Source organism: Balaenoptera borealis (genome assembly GCF_965194805.1).
Source record: "Balaenoptera borealis genome assembly, chromosome: 16".
NCBI classification, from domain to species: Eukaryota; Metazoa; Chordata; class Mammalia; order Artiodactyla; family Balaenopteridae; genus Balaenoptera; species Balaenoptera borealis.
The window spans coordinates 88,342,751-88,366,237 of NC_138872.1; the positions used below are offsets into that span (position 1 = coordinate 88,342,751).

The 23,487-nt window shown below is 52.8% G+C and overlaps 1 protein-coding gene across 2 annotated transcripts in view; it reads left to right on the forward strand.

The window, feature by feature from the left end:
* Positions 1-3,728: 3,728 nt before the first annotated feature.
* CHLSN (cholesin) overlaps positions 3,729-23,487 on the forward strand; it is a 98,390-nt gene continuing 78,631 nt past the window's right edge. Inside the window, exons 1-2 of one of the 2 annotated variants that reach the window (XM_082360625.1) lie at positions 3,729-3,849; positions 14,551-14,680. In XM_082360625.1, coding sequence (XP_082216751.1) covers positions 14,552-14,680 — 129 coding nt within the window. In that variant the 5' untranslated portion in view covers positions 3,729-3,849; position 14,551. The remainder of the gene's footprint in view (positions 3,850-14,550; positions 14,681-23,487) is intronic. The other variant, XM_082360626.1, reaches the window with a different exon arrangement.

The window sequence follows — 23,487 nt, forward strand, 5'->3', positions numbered from 1 at the left end:
GGTCTGGGGGAGTTAGAATGCCCCTACAAGGCCCAGCCCCTGCTACTGCACCTTCCACCCCCTGCTAGGAAGCCTCTCGATACCCCCATGAGCCGCCCACTCTTCTGTAACCTCCCCCCCGTGAGTGGGGCTGGCCGAGGGACTTGCTGCTAATGAACCACATGCAGCAAAATGATGGGGTGTCCCCTCTGAGGTTAGGTTACGAGACAGTGACTCCATCATCTCTGGGCCCCTCTTGCTCGCTTGCCCCGGGGGAGGCCCATGCCGTGCTCCAAGCCGCCCTGTGGGGAGGCCCACGGGGCAGGCGACTCAGGGAGCCCTCTGGCTGACGGCCAGCGAGGAGCTGACCCTCAGCCCCAGGAGCCCCGAGGAGCAAATCCTCCCAGTAGCCAGGTGAGTGAGCTTGGAAATGGACTGTCCCCCAGGCCAGCCTACCCAGGAAACCACAGACCTGGCGGCCGCCTTGACCCCAGCTTTGTGAGAGCCCTTCTGGCCAAGGCCCAGAGCTAAGTCACGCCCGTATGCCTGCCCTGCAGAGACTGTGAGCTAATAAATGTCTGTAGTTTTCAGCCACTAAATTTTGTGTTAATTTTGTGCAGAAACAGAGAACAACGCAATCTTCCGTCACGAAGAAAGAGCCCCGCTGCCCTTGCTCGGCCCCTTTGGGTTGCAGGCAGCATAGATCACATTTAATGTGACCACCACCCATTTATGGGCTGGTTTTGAGTGGGGCCCAAAGCAAGAGATCCAGTTTGTAGTACAAGCGGTCCTGCACTTGGGTCACATAACCTGGAAGATCCAATAGTGCTAGAGGCACACGCGGTGAGTGAGACCCTGGCAGGGGGCGGGGTGGTCTCTGGCACAGGCCCCCAGAGTGTGGAGCAAAGCCAGGCCTCTGCTGCAGAGACTCAACACATCAGGCTAAGAAGCTCCTGATGTGCTACGAGGCTTAGTAGAGACTGAGCCCCTGACCAGGGCCATCACGTTAGCACGTGACTGTGAGACCCTGGGTCAGATCCATTTTACCTGCTCCACTGGTCAAGGTCGTTTTAAGACTGCATGTCCTCCAAGCGGCATGTACCCTAAACGATGAGATGCTCGCCTGAGTTGTTTTTCAGGAACTTGGAGTCAGTTGTGTCTGGTTCCAGCTGAGCTGGTTAAGAATGGATGGGGGGACCACCGACCCTCCAATGGCCACGGTCCTCTCCATGACCTTTTGACGTCAGAGAGCTGAAAACTCCACCCTCAAGTCCGTGCTCCCATTTTTGAACGCGCAGAGGCCTGTGGCTTAGTTACACCTTTGCGGAACGAGATTATCCCAGCTTTTTCCAGTCACCTCTGCCCACGCTCCCCACCCTTCCCAGGCCTCAGACCGCCCTGCTTCTTTATCCCATAAATACCCTGAGCCCCTTGCCCTCGGGGAGGTGGTGCTGAGGCTTGTTCTCCCGTCTCCTTGCTTGGCTGATTTCCTGCAAACCGCAGCATCTCAGCGTTTTGGCATGCTGTGCTTCGGGCAAAATGAACCTGGTCCAGTAGTAACTGGGGTGGTCTGCCTTCAGATCCATGAAGCCACGTTGGGTGGGTGTGTCAGCAATCCAGTGCATGCTGACAATGGTGGTTTTTCTTGGTTTTCTATCACATTGTCTCCTTGTGTACGTAGCTATTTCCTATGAGCACGGGTCATGCTATATGAGCAATTATAATTTGGGGTATAGGACATTATGGTCTTCTACAAATACTTTAACTTTTCTTCTTTCAGCAGGCTAGAGGCACCGACAGTAAACCCTGAATCACTTAAATGCAGTCTCAGAAATTGAAATGAATTCAGAATGGATTTTATGAAGTTCCTGCAAGGGCTGGTCTCTGTTCATATTCACACCGACATTGTAGCCTTTCAGGGTTTCGACCCAAAGATGGGACACTTGCAAGAACCCTCCCCCTTGGCAGCCCTAAGCCCGCAAAGCTGACCAAATCTTTGTTCGGGTTCTCAGCCTTTCAGCTGTTTCTTCCGAATTGACTGACCCTTGAGTGAAAAACGGCCCCAATTGGAAGGCCCACTTCGCTGGGCTCCTCTTTCTTCCCTTGTTATTGGTCCCATAATATTTCACTGTCAAATTAGCACTCTGATGTCATCAATATATATGTATTTGTTACATATATTTTTGAACATTTTTTTAAGCTGTTCTCAATGGAAGGCTGATCTGAGTCACCTCTCCCTTTTACTGAACCAAACTTGGGTCCTCTTGCCCCGAGGAGGGGGGCAGAAAAGCCAGGCTACTGACACTGGGTTGTGGTGAAGGAAAATGCAGGATTTATTGCAGGCGCCAAGCAAGGAGGCCTGAGAGCTAGTGCTTAAAAGACCTGAATTCTCCAAAGTCTTTCAGGGAAAGGTTTTTAAAGACAGGGTGAGGGAGAGGGTTGTGGGGTGCATGACCAGCTCATGAACATTCTTCTGATTGGATGGTGGTGAGGTAATCGGGAGTCAACATCATCAGCCTTCTGGTTCCAACGGGTCTGGGCTCTACATGCTCGTGGGCAGCATGCAGTTACCTTCTTCCACCTGGTGGGGTTTCAGTATCGGCAAAACAGCTCAAAGGACATGGCTCAGAATATTATCCATAGCCCTTGAGGAGAAACCAAAGGTCCTTGACTTTAATGGCTAAACTATTATTATTTTGTCTTGCTTGACTGTTTTCCTTTCTGCATTTTCTCACTTCTCAGATTAAACTTATTCTTTAACTAAAGCTTTTCTACAGACAAGAGGCAGGCGGAGGACATTGGGCAAGTGGGGTCTGTTCCCTTCCACGAAGGCTCCGTGGAGTTCTGCTTGGTTACGGCCCTACGTTACCAGAACTAAAAATAAAAGCAAAAGTAAACAATACAAGGTAAACATATTTATATTTTTATATTCTATATTAGTTAAGCTTATGTATGGCTGAGAACTTTCTATTTCAGTGGTCATGAAGCCAGTTGGAGCAGTTTGAAAACGGAATGGTTTTTCCTGGAGTCGGTAAAGTTGGACATGCTTATACCTGTGGCCCGGTCTCCATATGTGCCTTACAGAGACTCTCACGTATGTGCACGGGAGAAAAGCAGGGTGTCTGTTATTCGATTAGAAACAAGTTAGTTGTCCGTAGAGAGTGGAACTAGAGAATCCTGGCTTGCTGTCGTATCTCCCACCCCCAGAACCTCCCCTTGATGGCACAACCCCGTCCAGCTGTCCCCAGATTAAAAGTCCGCCGCACCGGCTCTCCCTTCCCTACCGTTTTCGGTGTCGAGACTATAAAATATTTCTAAGAACCGAACAACGATTTAACTCGTGGTTAGTTTCACCGGCGTGGCGTAGCCTCCGACCTCAGACACCCTCCGCGGTTGGGCCCGCGTCTGCTTTCATCCCCTCCCCAGGTGACCTAACCTGGGTTTACAGGTGTCTGCAGACACACCGCTGCATTGGCAACCTTGCGCGCAGGTGTAACGCTGGCGACCTCGCAACCCTGCGCCCACTTTTTAAGAGACAGCAGTTATAATCTACATCCTGTTTGCGACCAAGCCCCGTGGACGGACAGGCGTCGTCCGCTTTGAGTCCCGGGAACCTTGGGGAAAAACCCGCTTAGCCCGCGACCGGAGGGTTGCCTGGCAACCGGCGGCTCCCGGCGCCCAGCGGCGCCCAGCGATGACGCCACAGGCCCGCGCCCGGCCCCGCCTCACCCCCTCGTGGCTGCCGCTCGCCATTGGTCGGCGGGGAGACGGAGGCGGGCCCCGGCCAATAGGCGGTGCCGCTCCGGTGGGCGGGACCGCGTTACCTGGGCGCCGCGTCTGCCGGAAGCCGGCGTCGGCAGCCACGCGCAGGTAGGCGAGGGCGGCGGGCCGGGGGCGCCCCGCTTGGGTACGAGGACTGCCGGGCAACCGGGGGCGCGCGGGGGGCTTGGCTGTCTTCCCGTCGGCGGCCTGAGGAGGACGCAGGGCCCCGAGCGCCGGCCGCGCCGGACCTCCCCACAGCCCCATGGGTGCCTCCCGCGTGTCCGCGCGGCTCCGGTAGAAGCAGCCCCGAGCCAGTGAGCTCGCCTGTGGTTGGGGGGAGCGGTGCTGATGAGGATAAGAGACGTTGCTGAGCATGGCGGCGAGAAGTGAAGCGGGGCGGGGCTCCGGGCGGGGGAGGGGAGGAGAACCCTGGGGGAGGGTCCCAGAACTGGTGAGACCTAACCCGGCTTAGGTATTTCACAAGCCCTTCAGGATGCTGAGTCGGAAATGGCCTGGGGGGGCTAGGGGCGGGGCGGAGGCCAGAGACCAGTTGGAGACTTTCGAATGATCCAGGTGGGAGACGTGTTTGGACCGGGATGCTCGCGGTAGGGGCAGTGAAGGTCCACTTATGGATGTGCTTTGGGGGTGGGGCCACCGGGGTTTACTGTGGGATGGACGGGTGTTTGAGAAAGAGGAGTTGTGGGTGACACTACGGTTTTTAGCTTGAGCTGAAATACGCATTTCACCAGCTGGCCTTTTATTGAGGGGACAGACCCTGCAGGAAGATCAGGTTTGTGGAGGATGATGGGGAGTGTGGATTTGACACGTTTTAGTTTGAGACGATGTGTGTGTAGGTGATACACATGAGTTGACAGTGTAGTTGTGCTGTTCAGGGAGAAATGGGGACGTCATCAGCCTGTGGTTGGTGTTTAAAGCCACACGACTAGGTGAGATCTCAGGGGAGTGCTGAGCCCGGGGGCCCTTCTGTGTCCAGGGGGCGGGGAGGTGAAGAGGTGGGAGGAAAGTGGGAGAGCGTGGTGTGTCTGGGAAACGGAGAGGAAAGGGCAGTCAAGAGGAGGGACCAGTTGTGGCAGATGCTGCTGTGAGGTCAGTTATGTCCAGTCAGTGATGAACAAAGACGAGCAGAGCCGGACTGGAGGTGGTGTTAAGTGGTGAGGTCGCATTTTAATCAGGGGTAACTACTGCAGCAGGGGCCTTGGACTTGTGCAGGGGAGAGGGCGTTTTAAAGGGAGGGTGAGGGAGTGGCGGGGGCCAGGGGCGGCACTCTGTAGAGTGAGTTGGGAACTGGATAATTACAGTGAGCAGAAGGGGGTCGGTGGTGTGAAACCCTTCGGGGCTTGCTGACCTGGGGGGGCGGTGCTTCGGGAAGTTAGGCTCCTGCCCTCCCACAGAGCTGAGGCTGGGGACGGGGCTCTGTCTTCAGGTGTTGGCTGGATCCTCTTGGTAGCCTTGTTTTCTCAGGAGGGCGCTTTTTAGGGGGGCTAGAGTCACTGTAAAGATGTGGCCTTCAGCTGCTAGAAACTTTTCAAGCCTGTACAGGCCCAGGTTGAGGCCTGATGAAGGAGGGCTCAGAGGGACCCTGGCCAGGCTGTGATCAGAGAGTCTGTCGTTAGCAGACGGGTGTCCTTGGTGGTCGTTGGTGGTCTCAGTAAGAACCATCTGGCCAAGTCAGGTGGCAGCCTGATGGGAGAGTGTCTGGAAAGGAGGTAGGGACCATGCCAGTGGACAGCTCCTGAGGGTTTTCGTGCAGAAAGCACCAGAAACGGGGTGGAGAGCACGTGGAATCAGGGTTTTTAGATGTGGGACCTTGTAGTTGACTCTGTAGAAGGACAGCTGATGGGGGAGGGGAATTGCTTAGAGCCATCCATGCCCCTGGGATCAGAGCGGCAGAGGCTCGGCCCTGCTCAGAGCAGGCGCGGTTCTGCACTGTAGCACGAGGGAAGGGTGGGAGGGTCTGAGGGGAGCTTCTGGAAGCTCAGTGATCAGGAATGAACGCAGGAGGGGAGGATGTGATGGAGGTCTGAGAGCTTGAGAGGCGAGAGGAAGAGCCAGTCGTCTGGGCACGGGGCTTGCTGGGCACCGCTGGAGGCTGGGGCTGTGCCATGTACAGTGAGACCGACCGCGTGGCCCTGGGGACTTCCCGGCCAGGCAGGAACCAGAGCTAGAGTTGGGGCTTTGCCAGGAGAGGGGCTGAGAGTGTTTGTAAAGGCGCGATTGTAATGATGGGCCGTGGAAGTGAAGTTGTGGCAAGGGGAACATGAGCGGTGAGGGGCATTGAAACGTGTCGGGTCAGGGGACTGCGGGTCCTCGTGAGGCTGGAGGATCGCTGAGCCCCAGGGCACCGAGGGGGGCTCGGTGGGTGGGATGCTTGGTGTTACGGGGTTTAGGCCACAGGAGGGAGGGGGTGGGGTCAGGTAGCAGAAGAGCAGAAGCTGGAGGCCGTTCATCCGAGTGGGGACTTGGAATAGTCCTGGGTCAGGGCGGACAGGAGCGTGGCCGTGTCCTGGGCGCCCGAGCTGGGTCTCCAGGCACTGATTCCTGTGGACTCCTTCAGGGGGCCTTCCCCGGACCTGCCAGCTCACATCAGAGGTGACTTAGACGCACCGGGTGAGAGGGGATGTTAGGGGCTACGAGTGATACTTGCAGATTTTAAAAAAGATTTTTTCCCTGAGGCTGATTTATTGTTTTGAGGTCCTGTGGAGTTTCTTTTCAGCCCAGAGCCCGGCAGCCTCAGCCTGTTGGTGCGGGCTTGCCCTAATCAGTGACTGCAGCCCAGCCCAGCGCTCCGCTGTCTTCCTCCTGTTGGTCTGACCTGGGCTGTCAGCTTTCTGCTCGTGGGGTCATTTGCTTGCTTCACTGAACACTTCTGAGCTGATATCTTAAAATGTCTTTTCTTTCTTTTTTTTTTTTGGCTGTGCCACATGGCTTGCGGGATCTTAGTTCCCTGACCAGGGATTGAACCTGTGCTCTTGGCAGTAAGAGCGCGGAGTCCTAACCACTGGACCACCAAGGAATTCCCAAAAATGTCTTTTCTTTTATTGTAGAAATTGCTGGAAAGTATAAAGGAAAAAAAAGAACACTTATAATTCTACCCCCTAAAATGGTGGTGTTTTAATGTATTACCTTCTAGTTTTTTCCTTTGTGCATATCTGCACGTAATTGTTCTTAAAGACGAGGGTCGTGTTGCACATACACAGGTTTATAGTCCATCCTTCCACTTTATGTTGTGTCGTGAGCACCCACTCGAGTGATGGGACAGTTGAGATTACAGTTGTTCACGGGTGTGTGGGCCGGTCCCTCGGCGTGAAGGAGTCTTCCATCCCTCAGTCTGCTGTTGGACAGTTACAGCGTTTTCCACTTTTTAATATTAGAGGTAGTATCATCCTTTATATCGTGTCATTATCATCCGTACATAAATCTCTGTCTGTGATTATTTCATTAGGGTAAGTTCCTTGACATAGAACCACTGGGCCAAAGCACTTGATTAAATGTTATCCAGTTCCCTCGAGAACGGCTGTACCGATTTGTTCTCCATCAGCAGGGCATGACCATGTCCTTTTCATCATCCTCTGGCTAACGCTGAGTAATGTAATTTTTAAAAATCTTTGTAAAAGACATTTCATCTATCAAATTAACTAAGTGATGTGTGCATATGGCTAAGAAACTCAGTGGTCCTGGAACTGAACACAATCCAGCAGGCAGGCTGCTCCTCAGAGGCAAGCACAGTGTCATCTTTCCACTGTTTCTACTGGAATTACTTCCATGTTTCTGAATAATAGGCAAATTGGGTGACTTTTTTTGATTTACCAATTTTAGGCCCAATCTGTTGATTTTCCCCGGTTGATTTCAGTGTCCTCATCTGTGTGCCCGCCTCATTGGTCACAAGAAGTACACGAGTTAACACATGGAAAGCACCTGGGACAGGGCCTGGCACACGGGAAGCTCTCAATCAAGGCCAGTTTTAGTGATGGTTGCGATGATGATTAGCTTTAATTCCTGCCCCTCCAAGTCCTCCTGACCACCAAGTACAGGGAAATCTTAAGTTGGTGTTGCTCATAGAAATTAATCTGAGTCACTGGGATTTTTGCAGAAAGGCCTGTAAGGAAAGAAAACACAATAAAGGGTCTCGATGCTGTGACACAGCAACGCCAAGCCACCCATGACGGCCGGTGGACAGAGTGAGGGTGGGGAGGTCCCACCAGGCCGGGGAACGCAAGGAACGCCTTTGACGGCACAGGCACATTTGCTGAAATGGTGGTGGTAGGAAACCGTATTTTTCCCTGTTTATTTTTACAAACAGTACTGGGGCATTATGTGTTTTAATTTACAGCAAATAATTTGGGATTAGAGGGGTTTTTTAAAAGTATATTCACAGGGTGTGCAACTATTACCACAACCTAATTTTAGAACATGTTTCTTTTCCCAGAAGAAACCTGGTACCAATCAGTCACTCCCACTCCTCCCCTTGCCCAGCCCTAAGCAAACACTAATCTGCTTCTGTCTCTGTAATTTGCTTATTCTGGACATTTCATATAAATGGAATTATGCAGTCTGTAATCTTTTGTGGCTGGCTTCTCTCTCTCCGCGTCTTTCCACGGTTCATCCATGCTGTAGTAGGTGTCCGTGCTTGCTTCCTTTTTGGCTGAATAATTTGTTGTGTGGATAGAATTCAGTTGTTCATCAGTTGATAGACATTTAGGTTGTTTCCCCCTTATGGATATTATGACTTACACTGCTGGGAACAACCAAGTTCAGAGTTTATGTGGATCTGTTCATTTCACTGATTATGTACATCTATAGGTAGTACTGCGTCACATAACGGTTTGACTTCTTTTTTAAAAAAATATTTATTTATTTATTTGGTTGTGCCGGGTCTTAGTTGCGGCACGTGGGCTCCTTAGTTGTGGCACGCGAACTCTTAGTTGCGTCATGCACGTGGGATCTAGTTCTCTGACCAGGGATTGAACCTGGGCCCCCTGCATTGGGAGCGTGGAATGTTATCCACTGCGCCACCAGGGAAGTCCCAACTGTTTGACTTTTTGAGGAACTGCCAGACTGTTCTACAAAGTGGCTGCACCATATTCTGTCCCACCAGCAGTGATGAGTGCTCCAATTTCTCCACATTTTCACTAACATTTCCTATTATCTGTCTGATTTTAACCATCCTCGTGTGTGTGAAGTGTGTCATTTGACTTGCGTTTCCCTAATGAGGACCATTGTTGAGCTCCTTCATGGCTTCCTGGCCATTTGTATCTCTTCTTTGGGGAATTGTCTATTCAAGTCCTTTGTCCATTTTTTTTAAATTTTTTATTTTTTTTTAAAGATTTATTTATTTTTATGTATTTATTTTTGGCTGTGTTGTGTCTTTAGTCGCGGCACATGGGATCTTCGTTGAGGCGTGTGGGATCTTTTGTTGCAGCGTGTGGGCTCTTCATTGCAGCGCATGGGCTTCTCTCTAGTTGTGGTGCTCGGGCTTCTCTCTAGTTGTGGCATGCGGGTTTTCTCTCTCTAGTTGTGGCGCGCAGGCTCTAGGGCGCGTGGGCTCTGTAGCTGTGGCACGTGGGTTCCAGAGCGCGTGGGCTCTGTACTTTGCGGCATGCGGGCTCTCTAGTTGGGGCACGGGAGCTCAGTAGTTGGGGTGCGTGGGCTTAGTTGCCCCACAGCATGTGGGATCTTAGTTCCCTGACCAGGGCTTGAACCCGCGTCTCCTGCATTGTAAGGCCGATTCTTTACCCCTGGACCACCAGGGAAGTCCCTGTCCATTTTTAAAGTGAGTTGTTGGCCTTTTTTGTTGAGTTATGAGTTCCTCATACATTCTAGATACAAGTCTCTTGTCAGATATGACTTGCAAACATTTTCTTCAGTCCTGTTGGTTGTCTTTTTACTTTCTTGCTGGCATCATTTATAGCACAAAATTTTCAATTTTCATAAATCCAACTTACCTTTTTTTCTTCTCCTTATGTTTTTGGTGTCGTAATGAAGAAACTGTTGCCTAATCCAAGGTCATAAAGACTTACTCCTATGTTTTCTAAGAGTTCTATAGCTTTAGCTCTACATTTAGGTTTTTGCTCCATTTTGAATAATTCTTCTATATAGTGTGAGGTAGGGGGTCCAATTTCATTCTTCTGCATGTGGATATCCAATTGTCCCAGCACCACCTGTTAAAAAGACTGTTCTTCCCCATTGAATTGTTGTGGCCCCCTTGTTGAAGACCAGCTGACCGTAAATGTAAGGAAATGTCTTTCCTACAACAAACACTCCTCGTCTCAAAGGTATGCATCACCGTCTCTTGGGACTAAAAAAGAAAGCTTTTTATAATATGGAAAAGTCTCTCCCCCCTTTTTAGCAAATAGACTTAGTGATTAAACTTTATTTATTTATTTATTTTTGGCTGCATTGGGTCTTCGTTGCTGTGTGCGTGCTTTCTCTAGTTGCGGCGAGTGGGGGCTACTCTTCGTTGCGGTGCACGGGCTTCTCACTGCGGTGGCTTCTCTTGCTGCGGACCACGGGCTCTAGGTGCGCAGGCTTCAGTAGTTGTGGCACATAGGCTCAGTAGTTGTGGCTCGCGGTTCTAGAGCGCAGGCTCAGTAGTTGTGGTGCACAGGCTTAGTTGCTCCGCGGCATGTGGGATCTTCCCAGACCAGGGCTCGAACCCTTGTCCCCAATGATAACTTTCAGAATGAATGTAGATTTAACTTTTATGGTAACCGGTGTGTAAATATTTGCTAAACTTTTCTTACTTCTCCAACAAGGTAATTGGCTGGCAGAGCCCTTTGTCTTTTCAAAACCCTGTGTCAACAGTCTCATTCTTTCAAGATTTCTTATTACACTGCTAATTGAAGCTTGCAGCCTCTGGCTTGGGATACTTTCTTAAGATAAGGCTTAATTAAAGACCTCAGCGCCTGGCAGTTTTCTGATTGCACAGTAGCGATATTCCTTCGGTGTGCTGTAATCAGTCACGGCCCCAAAGGGGACAGAGGGGCCCTTCACCCTGGCTCCGTGTCCTTTCCGCCGTGGCCCTGTGATTGTCTGGCTTGGTTCGTGGTGCAGCTTGATACTCTGGTTCACCTTACACGTTCCTTGCTCCAGACGGGGAATCTTAAGGCAGGCTGGCTCTTTTTTATAGAGAATGGTGTTCAGAGCTCAGGTCTGGGCTCTGGGCCCTCTCCGTCACGATTGCCGTTTCCCGTAGCCCTCTCCGTCACGATCGCCGTTTCCCGTAGCCCTCTCCGTCACGATCGCCGTTTCCCGTAGCCCTCTCCGTCACGATCGCCGTTTCCCGTAGCCCTCTCCGTCACGATCGCCGTTTCCCGTAGCCCTCTCCGTCACGATCGCCGTTTCCCGTAGCCCTCTCCGTCACGATCGCCGTTTCCCGTAGCCCTCTCCGTCACGATCGCCGTTTCCCGTAGCCCTCTCCGTCACGATCGCCGTTTCCCGTAGCCCTCTCCGTCACGATCGCCGTTTCCCGTAGCCCTCTCCGTCACGATCGCCGTTTCCCGTAGCCCTCTCCGTCACGATCGCCGTTTCCCGTAGCCCTCTCCGTCACGATCGCCGTTTCCCGTAGCCCTCTCCGTCACGATCGCCGTTTCCCGTAGCCCTCTCCGTCACGATCGCCGTTTCCCGTAGCCCTCTCCGTCACGATCGCCGTTTCCCGTAGCCCTCTCCGTCACGATCGCCGTTTCCCGTAGCCCTCTCCGTCACGATCGCCGTTTCCCGTAGCCCTCTCCGTCACGATCGCCGTTTCCCGTAGCCCTCTCCGTCACGATCGCCGTTTCCCGTAGCCCTCTCCGTCACGATCGCCGTTTCCCGTAGCCCTCTCCGTCACGATCGCCGTTTCCCGTAGCCCTCTCCGTCACGATCGCCGTTTCCCGTAGCCCTCTCCGTCACGATCGCCGTTTCCCGTAGCCCTCTCCGTCACGATCGCCGTTTCCCGTAGCCCTCTCCGTCACGATCGCCGTTTCCCGTAGCCCTCTCCGTCACGATCGCCGTTTCCCGTAGCCCTCTCCGTCACGATCGCCGTTTCCCGTAGCCCTCTCCGTCACGATCGCCGTTTCCCGTAGCCCTCTCCGTCACGATCGCCGTTTCCCGTAGCCCTCTCCGTCACGATCGCCGTTTCCCGTAGCCCTCTCCGTCACGATCGCCGTTTCCCGTAGCCCTCTCCGTCACGATCGCCGTTTCCCGTAGCCCTTTCCTGCGTGCCTTTTTTGTTTGCCTGGCATCACCCTCGTTTTCTGACATGTTTGTCTCCCCCATCGGAACGCGAGCTGCGTGTGGGTGGGCCCTCTGGGCTGCGTGGTCCAGCCTGGAGCCGCTCCTGCACATGGTCCGCACTCCGTGGTGGAGGCGGTGACCGACGAGTGACGGAGTGCAGGGGCCTGTCTGGGGTGGGGCTGCTGGTGACTTGGGCGCGCTCCCCCCCCCCCCCCCCCCCCCCGCTGACATGTTGATGTCATTTGTCTGTCTGCCCCCGTGGAAAGTTTTGCTTTGGGGGAAGTTAAGGTCTCAGTAAGTGGTTCGGTGAGACTGATGCCTGGGTGAGAGGACCTGAGGGCAGGCAGCTCTGCTCCGGGCGCCCCTCCTTTACCTGCGCACCTTGCTCCTCTGGACGCTCCCTGGCCCGGGCCCGCCTCCAGCCCTTCACACGCTGCCTCCTCTGTCTGCCTCTGGCCCCTCAGAGGCCCCTGACGCCGCCCCGCCCCGTGGCTGCCAGCCTCGGGGGCACCTGCTCACTCAGCCCGTTCTACTTTCTCGGCAGCGTTTATCTCTGTGTGAAAGCGCTGGCTCGTTCACTTAAATAGGTCTGGATTTCACACCAGAAGGAGGCTTCTCGAGATCAAGGCTCTTACTTGCCTTGCTCTTTGCTCTGTGTTCAGCATGCAGCAGTGCCTGGCACAGAACTGGCTCTCGATAAACACTTGTGGAATGAACGAGTTGCATTTTCGAGCATTTGTGAATGGAGTCCAAAATGAATTCTGGTGTCAGAGGAAGAAGGCATTGGGTTTGTGTGTCCATTCCCGTGCAGACAGCCTGGGGCAGCGTGTCCGCAATGAAAATACCTGTATTATAGAGACATGAGCGTGACTATTGTGGGTGTATGTAATATACATGTTACATGCTTGCGTCTAAATAATACATACAATACACACACTGTAAATGAAGCCAGTGGAGTGACTTCAGGATAAGTAAAACAAAATACGTTCTTGTAATTTGTTAGAGTAAAAGCTGATACTAGCAGGCCTTGTAGATAAAGTTTTAAAGGCTAGTATTAAAAAAATGAAGTTTTTCAAGTATAAAACCTTGATAAAAGCAAAATGAAACTGAGCTGTGGGTGTGGGAGAGTCCCTTGCAATCCCATCCCTAGATAGAAAGGGAAAGCTTTGGTTTATGTCCTTCAGACGTTTGCCTGTAAGTACGTGCATAGCTTTCTCTGTTGTTATTTTCTTAAATAAATACGAAAGTGTAATGCTATTCGTAGTGTTCTGTTCCATCCTGTATATGTAACGCTACCTCATTGATTTCAGTTATTGAGTGGGATTCCGTTTCCCGGTTTATGCTGACTTACTCATCCGCTGCTTGATTGACGTGTGACAAGCGTGCGCGTGCGTGTGTGTGTGTGCATGGCTTGTACGAGCTGGCCATGGCCTCTGTGCCAAAGCGCCTTCTACCCTGCACCTCGGGGTGCTCACGCTGTAGCTGCTGGGACTCTGAAACTTTCCTGTGTTTTCAGCTCCTTTTGGGCTCCATCCAAAGGGGGCAGGGGTGGGGAGGAGCCGGTCAGTTCCCGTGTCTCCCTCAGGGTGGGCCTGGGGCCCTGCGGGTGGCCTCCCCCCATCCCCAGCCCTCACGACGCCCCTCGTAGGTCCCCGCAGCCAGTGCCCCTCAGGTGGAGGCCTCTCCCCCGACCCCTGCCTAGTTTCTGGTGCCGCGACCATTTCCCTTGGCTCCCATCCCCCGGTCCCACAGGGGAAGCTGGGTTTGCAGTTCACGTTCACGGGCGTTCTTCTGCCCTTGTACGTAGAGTTCTAGATACTGCTGTGCTTGAGGAGGGAGATGTAATCAGAGCCTCTTGGACCTGTGTCGCTCCTTCAGTGCGGCCCCGGTCGGGGCTGCTTCCACGGTCCAAGGGGGCCACCCCGGACTCATCATGGCCACCTCCAGCCACAGGTGACCGAGGGCCTAGCGACTGCATGGTGGTCACTGCCAGCCCGTGTAGGGCTGCAGCATCCCTAGTTGATGGGGAAGTATGAGTTACTCCGTAACAGTAGAAAATGAAAATAATCCCAGATAGTCATTAATTAGGGAATAGACAAATGTTCACAGTTTTCACTTTTGGAAAATTTGGATACTGTCACTAAAAATGCTATTTCTTTGCCTCTTTTTTTTGGTGAGGGGGCCTGCACTGCGTGGCAGGCGGGGTCTTAGTTCCCCGACCAGGGATCAAACCCGTGCCCCCTGCAGTGGAAGTGCGGAGTCCCAACCACTGGACCGCCAGGGAAGTCCCTTCTTTTACTCTTAAAAGCTTATGTTCATGTTGAGTTAGAAACAGAGTATATAATCCGTGTGTGATGGCAGCTATGTTAAATAAAACACTCAGAAAAAAGACAGGAAATCCACCACAATGCTAAGTTGTCCACAGGTGATGAAACAAAGGAGTTTGAATTTGTAACAGTGACTGTATGTTTCCCACACTTTCTGAAATAGCTTTGTATCTTTTATAACGCCCTCCCCTCTCTGTTAATTGAGAATTTTTATTTCCTGTGTCTTTATAGTTTACTTTCTCTGTTGTAGGATGGCAAAACAGAAGAGAAAAGATAGCCAAGTGACAGAGAAAAAGAACAAAAAACTGAAGAAGGCGGCAGCAAGAGAGATGCCTCTGGCACCTGCGGCCCCGCCGGGCACTGAGGGGGCCCCAGCCGAGGTAGGTGACGCGGGCGCGCCGGCCTCGCCTTGCTTCCGGACCTGGAGGGGGACTCGGTGGTCACATGGCAGGCGTCAGGGGGTGGACAGGCCCTCATGGACATGCCCAGTGCCTTTTAGAGGCAGTTGTAGGGCAAATAAGACTTGCAGTAAACTGTAGGTTGGAACCGCACGACTGCCGTTCTTCAGCCAACAGACCTCAGGTTGCTGTTGGGGTCCCCGGTGTGACAGGGTTTCGATGGCGTGGTGGCCCGGTGGAGGCCTCATTTGGCCTGGCCGCAGCTGGGCCTTTGAGCCCGTCAGACAAGGGAGGGCCCTTCACATGGCACTGCGTGGGCCGTGGCCTGGGGTCTGTATTTACGAGATCACATCTAAAAGTGTTCAAGATCTGCCACAGAAACATGTGTCTACGCTTAAATTTGTTTGCTGTTACCACTCAGGTCTGAGTGTTAATATTTTTCTTCTATATTGAGCTGACTCTGCAATTCTTAGTGTGTAGTTGATCACAACGGCATAAGATGTTACAAATCTTGACAAGTTATTCAACATGAAGTAAAAGTTGATGGGCAACTCATGTCATGAGGGGCGGCTTTTCTGGGCCCTGAGTGGTGGGTGAAGGTGCCGACCGTGCGTGAGGCTGACCTGGTGTGGCCTCGAACCCACGTCCCTCGTGAGCGCCTGGTGACCCTGTGCTCGTCCTTGGTCCACGGGGAGGGAAGTGTTGTCGGAGCCGCCCGCATAGCGTGTCGAGTGACTTGGGCCGTTGTCAGACTTACCTGTGAGTATATACCGTTAATCGGCGACTAGATCAGGTCCTCGTTCGGGTCTTTCTGAAAGGAAACGATGGAAATCCCCCGACAGGATGGGTGGTGCGTGGCTGGTGGGTTTCATCACTCTTTTTTTTTTTTTTTGGCCGCGTTGGGTCTTGGTTGCTGCGCGCGGCTTTCTCTAGTTGCGGCGAGCGGGGGCTACTCTTCGTTGCGGTGCGCGGGCTCCTCATTGCGGTCGGTGGCTTCTCTTGCTGTGGAGCACGGGCTCTAGGCGCGTGGGCTTCAGTAGTCGTGGCTCGCAGGCTCTAGAGCGCAGGCTCAGTAGCTGTGGCGCACGGGCTTAGTTGCTCCGCGGCATGTGGGATCTTCCCGGACCAGGGCTCGAACCCGTGTCCCCTGCATTGGCAGGTGGATTCTTACCACTGCGCCATCAGGGAAGTCCCGGTTTGGTCACTCTTACGCCCCAGTGTTTCCAGCTCTGCCTTTGTTTCAAGCCTGGGCCGTGCACGCTGCTGAGACTCGGGGCGCATGTACCCCCTTCATATAGCGGAGGGGCTGGGGCAGGAGGGCCTGCCTGTCGGCCAGCGCCTCCTCGACTGCAGGCCCAGCCGGGCCCTGGGGTGGATCCCAGCCCACCGTGCTGCGGGCTCCGTACAGGACTGCTGGTCCGACCCCCAGGACACCGGCTGGCTGGGCAGTTCTGTGCCAGGGGGACGCGTGACGGCACTCTTCCTCCGTGGTGGTGGGCAGGTGCAGGGCCTGTGCCGAGAGAGCAGCTCCACTGGGTCCGGGGGTCGTCTCCCAGCTGCCACCTCTGGGTGTCGGGGAGGAAGCCACGCCGGCACTCAGGACCGTACGTGTCCTGGGTGCCCCTTTCTCTGCCTTCTCTCTGGCCGAGAACCGCAGGTCTGTTGCCACCCGAGCCAGGGCGCCTCCCCCTGTGCAGAAGGCCCGCGCTTACAGGACCCAGGTCAGCCAGCCAGGCCGCATAGCTGGCCCCCACGTCCTGCTCTCACCCGGGCTCGTAGCCAGTCCCGTGTCCCCTGGGCCCCTTCTCGTCGTCCTCGCCTTCTCTGCCACTGGAGCCCCAGTTTTGTCAGGCCTTTTTGGTTTCTAGACCCTAGAGGGAAACTGGTATTTTAGAGCTCTTCCAGTTCCCATTCGGTGGTCTGGCCCCCAATCCCTGCAGAAGCTCCAGTACATGTGAATTGCTTGGGCCTTTCCTGGACAGTTTCCTACTTTTTCTAGACTCCTCCAATTTCTTTAAAACGAACTCCAAGTGACAAGTCCTGGTGACTTGTAATTTTGTTATAAATCTCTAGCTTTCTGAGTGGTCTCTGCTTGCTGGCCGCTGGTCACTGGCAGGACCCCCAAAACTGTGTGGGTTCATGATAGATATTGGCCCAGCGTAAAGGTTCTGCCTGAGATGGGTAATGATTCTTAAATTCAGGCAGTTTTTTAAAAAGTGATTGTTTTTTTGTTATTTAAGTACATGTTGATTAAAAGAAATTGGAAAACAAAAGCAGGAAGAAGAATTTGGGTATGTTTCCTTCGGTCTCTCTTGCTGCCTCGGTTTTTGGTTGGTTGGTTGGTTAGTAACTTGTGCACATGGTCCCCATGGGGTCTGTGCTCTGCAGCTTCGCCTTGGTCCCCAGGGGCGCTGGGGGGTCTCGGGTGGGTCCCTGCGCGGTCGGGGCTGGGCTCGGGGCTGGTGTCCCGAGGAAATGGAGACTGTGCTTCCTCGAGACCACATCCTGGTCTCTGCTCATCAGAATACTCTCACCCGCTCGCTCTCCGCTCTCGTGGGAACCTGGGGAGCTGCTGTGTTAGGCCTTGTTAGAGGAGGGACCCTTCCGCCTGCAGAGGGTGCGTGGCCAGGGCCTGGAGAGCGCGTTCCCGTCGCTGGGAGCCCGTGGAAAAGTACTGCACCGTCCCCGCCCCAGCTCCTGCGCCAGCCCCCGCAAGGAGCCCCAAGGAGCCGCTGTCCCCTCTTGGGCCATGGCACTGTCCTCCCGGAAATGCCCGTCCAGGGACCCTCGGGTCCCTGTGCAGTCACTTCCCACAGCCCAGGCCCTGAGCCCGCGCCAGGAGGGCTGAAGGAGCCCCGAGGGGGGGTGCTTCACACACTGGGAGCCCCACGGGGGGGGCGCTTGGCGGGGGGGCCCCACCCCTCTCCTGTCCCGTCCCGTCCCCGCTGCCCTGGTGCTCTTGTCCACAGCGTGTGACATCTGTGCGGCTGAGCCCCCCCGTCCACTTCTTGCTCCTGCCGTTGACCCGAGGGGCGCGTGGGCTGCGATAGTGGAGGAGGGGGTGGCCTGTGGTGCCCCCGAGGCGGGGACGAGTCCTCCCGGCCCTGGTTCTGTGCTGCCGGCTGCTGCTTCCGGGACGCCCTGCCCCGCGCCTGCCCTCTTCCCCGTCCTGCTGGGGGGGCTCGCGAGGCGGGGGGTTCGAGGGCCTTTCCTCTTCCGAGGGTGGTGCTCGAGCACAGGGGTCTCGGAGTTGGCCCATGTCTGCCCGTCTGGTAGCTTCTTAACCCTCCCCGTGAGCTGGGCTTAGGGCCAGGCAGATGGGGTCCGGTTCTGTCTTCACGTCCCCGGACCCCTTCCGGAGGAGGCTCCGGCTTGACAGGGTCGGGAGGACTGGTCTAGCGAGCACGGCTGTGTGGGGGTGAGGGGTCTGCAGGCCTCAGCCCCCCACCCCGCCCTCCCTGGGGAGGTACCGCCCCAGACGCTGAGCTGGACCTGGGGGCTGGGGAGACACACCAGAGCAGCTGTCACCCTTGGAGCCAGTGACTGCCGCCTTGGACGGGGCACCTAGGCCGAGCTGGCTGCCTCCTGCTGCTGTAAATACACTCAGGCTGTCTACAGATGGGGGGGGCGGAGTGGGTGGAGCTGGGGGGGGAGTGAGGGGTGTGGGGGGAGCTGGGGGGGAGTGGGGAGAGCTGGGGGTGTGTGGGGGGAGCTGGGGGGGGAGTGGGGGGAGCTGTGGGGGTGTGGGGGGAGTGAGGGGATCTGGGGGGCAGTGGGGGGATCTGGGGGAGATGGGTGAGCGGGAGGGGGGAGTGGGGGGAGCCAAGGGCTGGTTAGCTCAGCTCTTGGCTCTGGGTCTCGCTAAGAAGAACCTCTTATGTCTGCAAAGCACGTTTCCGTTCACAGAAGCACTTTGACCTTGGGTTCTGGCAGCCCTGAGATGCCAGGGGCAGAGGTGTGGGTGCACTGCCGCTTCACAGGGGAGTTGGCCGGAGAGGCCGGGTCACGGGCATGGTCCCTGGGCAACTGGTGGGGAGGAGAGGCCCTTCTTGGGTTTCCTGACTCTGGTCGTACAAGGACACGGGCTGAGGTGTCACCACGCTCCCCGGCCTCCTGGCCCAGACCGTGTGGGGAGTGCGTCCAGCTCGCTCTTGGCTGTAAACGCTGACGTCCAGGGAGGAAGAGCTCGCACGTGTTGACCAGATGGCCCTCCGTTGGTTGGAGTGACCATCTGGAGTGGGGAGTGACGCGTACTTTTGGAGGGATGGGCGCCACTTTGTGCCTTTGGAACACGGTGTGCGCCACCCCCAAGCCCCGGGCTCCCGAGGGCCCAGCGCAGCCATGTGCGTCTGTCGTGTCCTCGTGGGCCCTGCTGACACGTGACGGGGGCAGCTGGGCTGTAGGAGGCCACGCCGTGTCCTTCGTGTGGAAAGGAAGCAAAGCTCAACATGGGGCATCTTTTCTCCTGCCTTTTCAACCTGGAAAAATCAGAGGAATTACATGGGCATTAAGCCCACAAGTGCTTCAGAACCATCAGACGAGGTTGTGAACTTCATGGCCTTGAGAATTTGCTCAGCAAAATGACTTCATACCAATGGTATTTTGCCTCAAGAAATGTTTCTGGTCTGGCAGCAGACTTCTGGTCGTTAAACTAGCCGGGGTGAGGGGTTGCTGATCTTTACAGACAGCTCCCTGGGAGCCCGACTTGTTTTTCTTAGCAGAAATTCCCTGGTTCCACTGTTCTTGTTTCCTACTTTGTGAGCACTGAGTGCTCGGCGGTCAGCCCCTGGGAGCTGTAAACTGGGGTCTTGCGGGGCTAAGAGGGGTTCCGAGAGTGGGCCCCTGAGACCAGAGAGGCTCTGTGATGCGCCAAGGCCCCGGTCCTGCCCAGGGGGGCCAGCCTGAGACCCCCGCCCCCCGCCCCCCGTGTCCCCCTTTCCTCTGGACCCGTCACACTTCACTCTGTAGTCTCCATCACCTGGGTCTAGACGTTTGTGTTGTTGCCGATTTGGGGCTGTTTTCAGTGTGCTGTGTACAAGGGCCTCTGCTGTCGTTTTTCTTGGGTAGATTCCTAGGACTGGGAAGGATCGTACGGAAGTGTGTGTTCACCTTACAGAACTGCTAAGCTGTCCTCTGAGGAGGCTGCACCACCGTGCGCCCCGCCAGCCGCGTGGAGGCTCTCGGTGCTCCGCGTGTTTGCCTCCACTTGCTGTTGTCGGCCTCTCTCTTGGGTGTCGTCGTGTCTTACTGTGTGTGTGGTTTTTCAGAACAGCTTTATTGAGGTATAATTGACAGAGAGTAGACTGTACGTATTTATTTATTTTTCAATTTATAGAGGTATAGTTGATTTACGATGTTGTATTAATTTCTGCTGTGTAGCAAAGTGATTCAGTTATACATATGCATTCTTTTTCATATACTTTTCCATGCTGGTTTATCCCAGGATATGGAATATAGTTCCGTGTGCTCTACAGTAGGACCTTGTTGTTTATCCATTCTCTATGTACTAGTTTGCATCTGCTAATCCCAAACTCCCGGTCCACCCCTCCCCCATCTCCCCTCCCCCTTGGCAACCACAAGTCTGTTCTCTATGTCTGTGAGTCTGTTTCTGTTTTGTAGATAAGTACATTTGTGTCGTATTTCAGATTCCACATATAAGTGATATCAGATGGTATTTGTCTTTCTCTGTCTGGCTTACTTTGCTTTGTATGATAATCTCTAGGTCTTCATGTTGCTGCAAATGGCATTATTTCATTCCTTTTTATGGCTGAGTAGTATTCCACTGTATATATGTACTAAATCTTTATCCATTCATCTGTCGATGGATATTTAGGTTGTTTCCGTGTCTTGGCTATTGTGAATAGTGCTGCTATGAACATAGGGGTGCATGTGTCTTTTCGAATTAGTGTTTTTCCAGATATATGCCCAGGACTGGGATTGCTGGATCATAGGGCAACTCTATTTTTAGTTTTTTGAGGAACCTCCATACTGTTTTCCATAGTGGCTGCACCAATTTACATTCCCACCAACAGTGTAGGAGGGTTCCCTGTTCTCCACACCCTCTCCAGCATTTATTGTTTGTAGACTTTTTAATGATGGCCATTCTGACTGGTGTGAGGTGGTACCTCGTTGTGGTTTTGATTTGCGTTTCTCTAGTAATAGCGGTGTTGAGCATCTTTTCATGTGCCTGTCGGCCATCTGTGTGTCTTCTTGGAGAGAGGCCCAGTGAGGTCTGTGTGCCTGTGTGATGCTTCTCTTGGAGACGCAGCATTTGAAATCTGATACATGATGCCTCAGGGCCCCAGAATTCATGTCCTGGCAGCTTGCACTGGGTACTATCCATCTTTTATTCTTACCAATCTGGTGGTGAAGAGTAGAATCTGTTTTTAATTTCTATTTTCCTGATCCCTAGTGAGATGGACATTTTTCAGTTAGTGATTAAGCATTTGTCTTCTATGAATTTCCTCATCACATCTTTCGCCTATTTTTCTGTTGAATTGATTGCCTTTTGTAAAAAAGGACTTTTTGTGTGTCTAATACATGGACTTTCTCCCCATGTGTCTTTTGTCTCCTGAATTTGATGTTTCCGTGGGGCTTTCAGTCGTGTGCAGGCGAGTGTCTGTCAGTTTTGCTTTGTGGTGTCTGTTTTTGTTCTTTTTTTGTTCCCTTAAAAAGTCCTCTCTTCCACAGTTACAAACATTTACTTATATTTTTCTCCACTTCTTGTAGTTTTTTAAATGAATTGAAATTTGTGTTATGTGAGGCAGGGATCTGACATTTTTTTTCTGTCCTTTTTATAGAACATGTTCTATCATGTTCTATGTTCTGCTAATCTGTTTATCCAAACTGACCATGTGGAGGCTTTTTCTAAAGCAGACAGTCACGTGTCCTTTTCAGGGTAGTTCTGTTTTTTAAAGTGCTGGTTGCCAGGAGATTCAGTTCATATATTTAAGAATTGAAATGGGGCTTGTTGGTGCACAGAGACGGACACAGCAACGCTAACATAGGCGGAGCTCAGGAGGGTCTGGGGACTGAATTAAACGTCCAGGATTGTGATGGGAGCTGACGGGCCGGATATAAAACTGACCACTTTACAGCAACACTTCCGCACACGAACGTGTTGTGTGACCGTCCCTCTCTGTCTAGCCGCACGGCATCGTCCTCACCTGGAGGGAGACCCTGAACTTGCGGGGCGCTCCCTCCCGACCCTGCCCCAGCCCCGGTTCCCCCACGTTCTGTCTCCCTGGGTTACCTCTTCTGGGGATTTCCTGTACAGGGAGCATACAGTATGTGACCTGTGTCACACATCGTGTCTGAGTTCCCTCACTTAGCATCAGGTTTTCGAGGTTCATCCATGTGGTCGTGTGTGTCGGTGCTTCACTCCTGAATTTTCGTGGCTGGATAACGTTCCTTTATGTGAATACGCTGCATTCTGTCTGGTCACTGGTCAGGCTGTGTCCACCTGTGGCTGCTGTGAACGGTGCTTCTGGGGACATTCGTGTGCCCATTGTTGTCTACATACCTGTTTTCAATTCCTGGGCTATAGACCCAGGAGTGAAACTGCTGGACCATATGGTAGTTCTGTACTTAGCTCCTAACCACCAGACTTTTCTGCAGCATCTGCCCTGTTGTACATCTCGTTCCACTACCAGCCTCGTGTAAGAATTCCACTTTCTCCACGTCCTCGCCAGCACTGTTCTCTGTCTGATTCTCACCATCCTGCTGGGTGTGAAGTGGTGTCTTCTTGTGGTTTTGACTTGCATTTCCTCAGTGGTCAATAATGTTGGGCATCTTTTCATGTGCTGATTGGCCATTTGTATATTTTCTTGGGGCAAAGGGTTTGAATAGACATTTCTCCATTTTAAAAATTGTCTCATTTATTGAGTTGTAAGAGTTCTTTATGATTTCTAGGTACAATTCTTTTATCAGATATGTGGGTTGCAGACATTTTCTTCTGTCCATTGCCTTTTTACTTTCTCTCTCTCTGTTTTGTTTTTTTGTTGTTGTTTTTTGTTTGTTTGTTTGTTTTGGCTGCACATCTTGTGGGATCTTAGTTCCCCGACCAGGGATCGAACCCAGGCCCCGGGCAGTGAAATCGCCAAGTCCTAACCATTGGACCACCGAGGGAATTCCCATCTTTTTACTTTCTTGATGTTGTCCTTTGGAACACAGACATTTTAAATTTCGAAGAGTCTAATTAATCTGTTTTTTCTTTTGTTGCCCATGCTTTTGGTGTCATACATATCTAAGAAACCATTGCCAAATCCAGGGTCATGGAGATTTATAGGAGAAGATGTATCTTCTTCTGTGTTTTATAGTTTTAGCTCTTACATTTTAGTCTTTGATCCATTTTGAGTTAACTTTTGTGTATGGTGTGAAGTAAGGGTCCAGCTTCATTCTTTTGCATGTGGGTGTCTGGTTGTCCCAACACCATTTGTTGAAAATACTCTTCTTATTGAATTGTCTTAGAATTCTTGTTGGAATAGCCTATCCTTTAAAAAAGTTGTATAATATTCTGTTGTCTTGTTGTACCATAATTTAACTTGCTCCTTGCCACACTGTTTAATACTTTAGTTCTTAAAAATATGTTTTAATATCTAGTACACTAAGTACTTATTGTTTTTTGGGACAGGGTTCTGGGCCTTTGTCATGTTTTCTTTTTGCTTTGAATTTTGCAATCCACTTTCAGATTTCCTGAGAAATCTTTCATGGTTTATTGAGGTGGTTTTTTAATGTCATTCAGGAAAGTTTTACGGTTTTCTCTGGAGAGATCTAACCTGTTTCTCAGT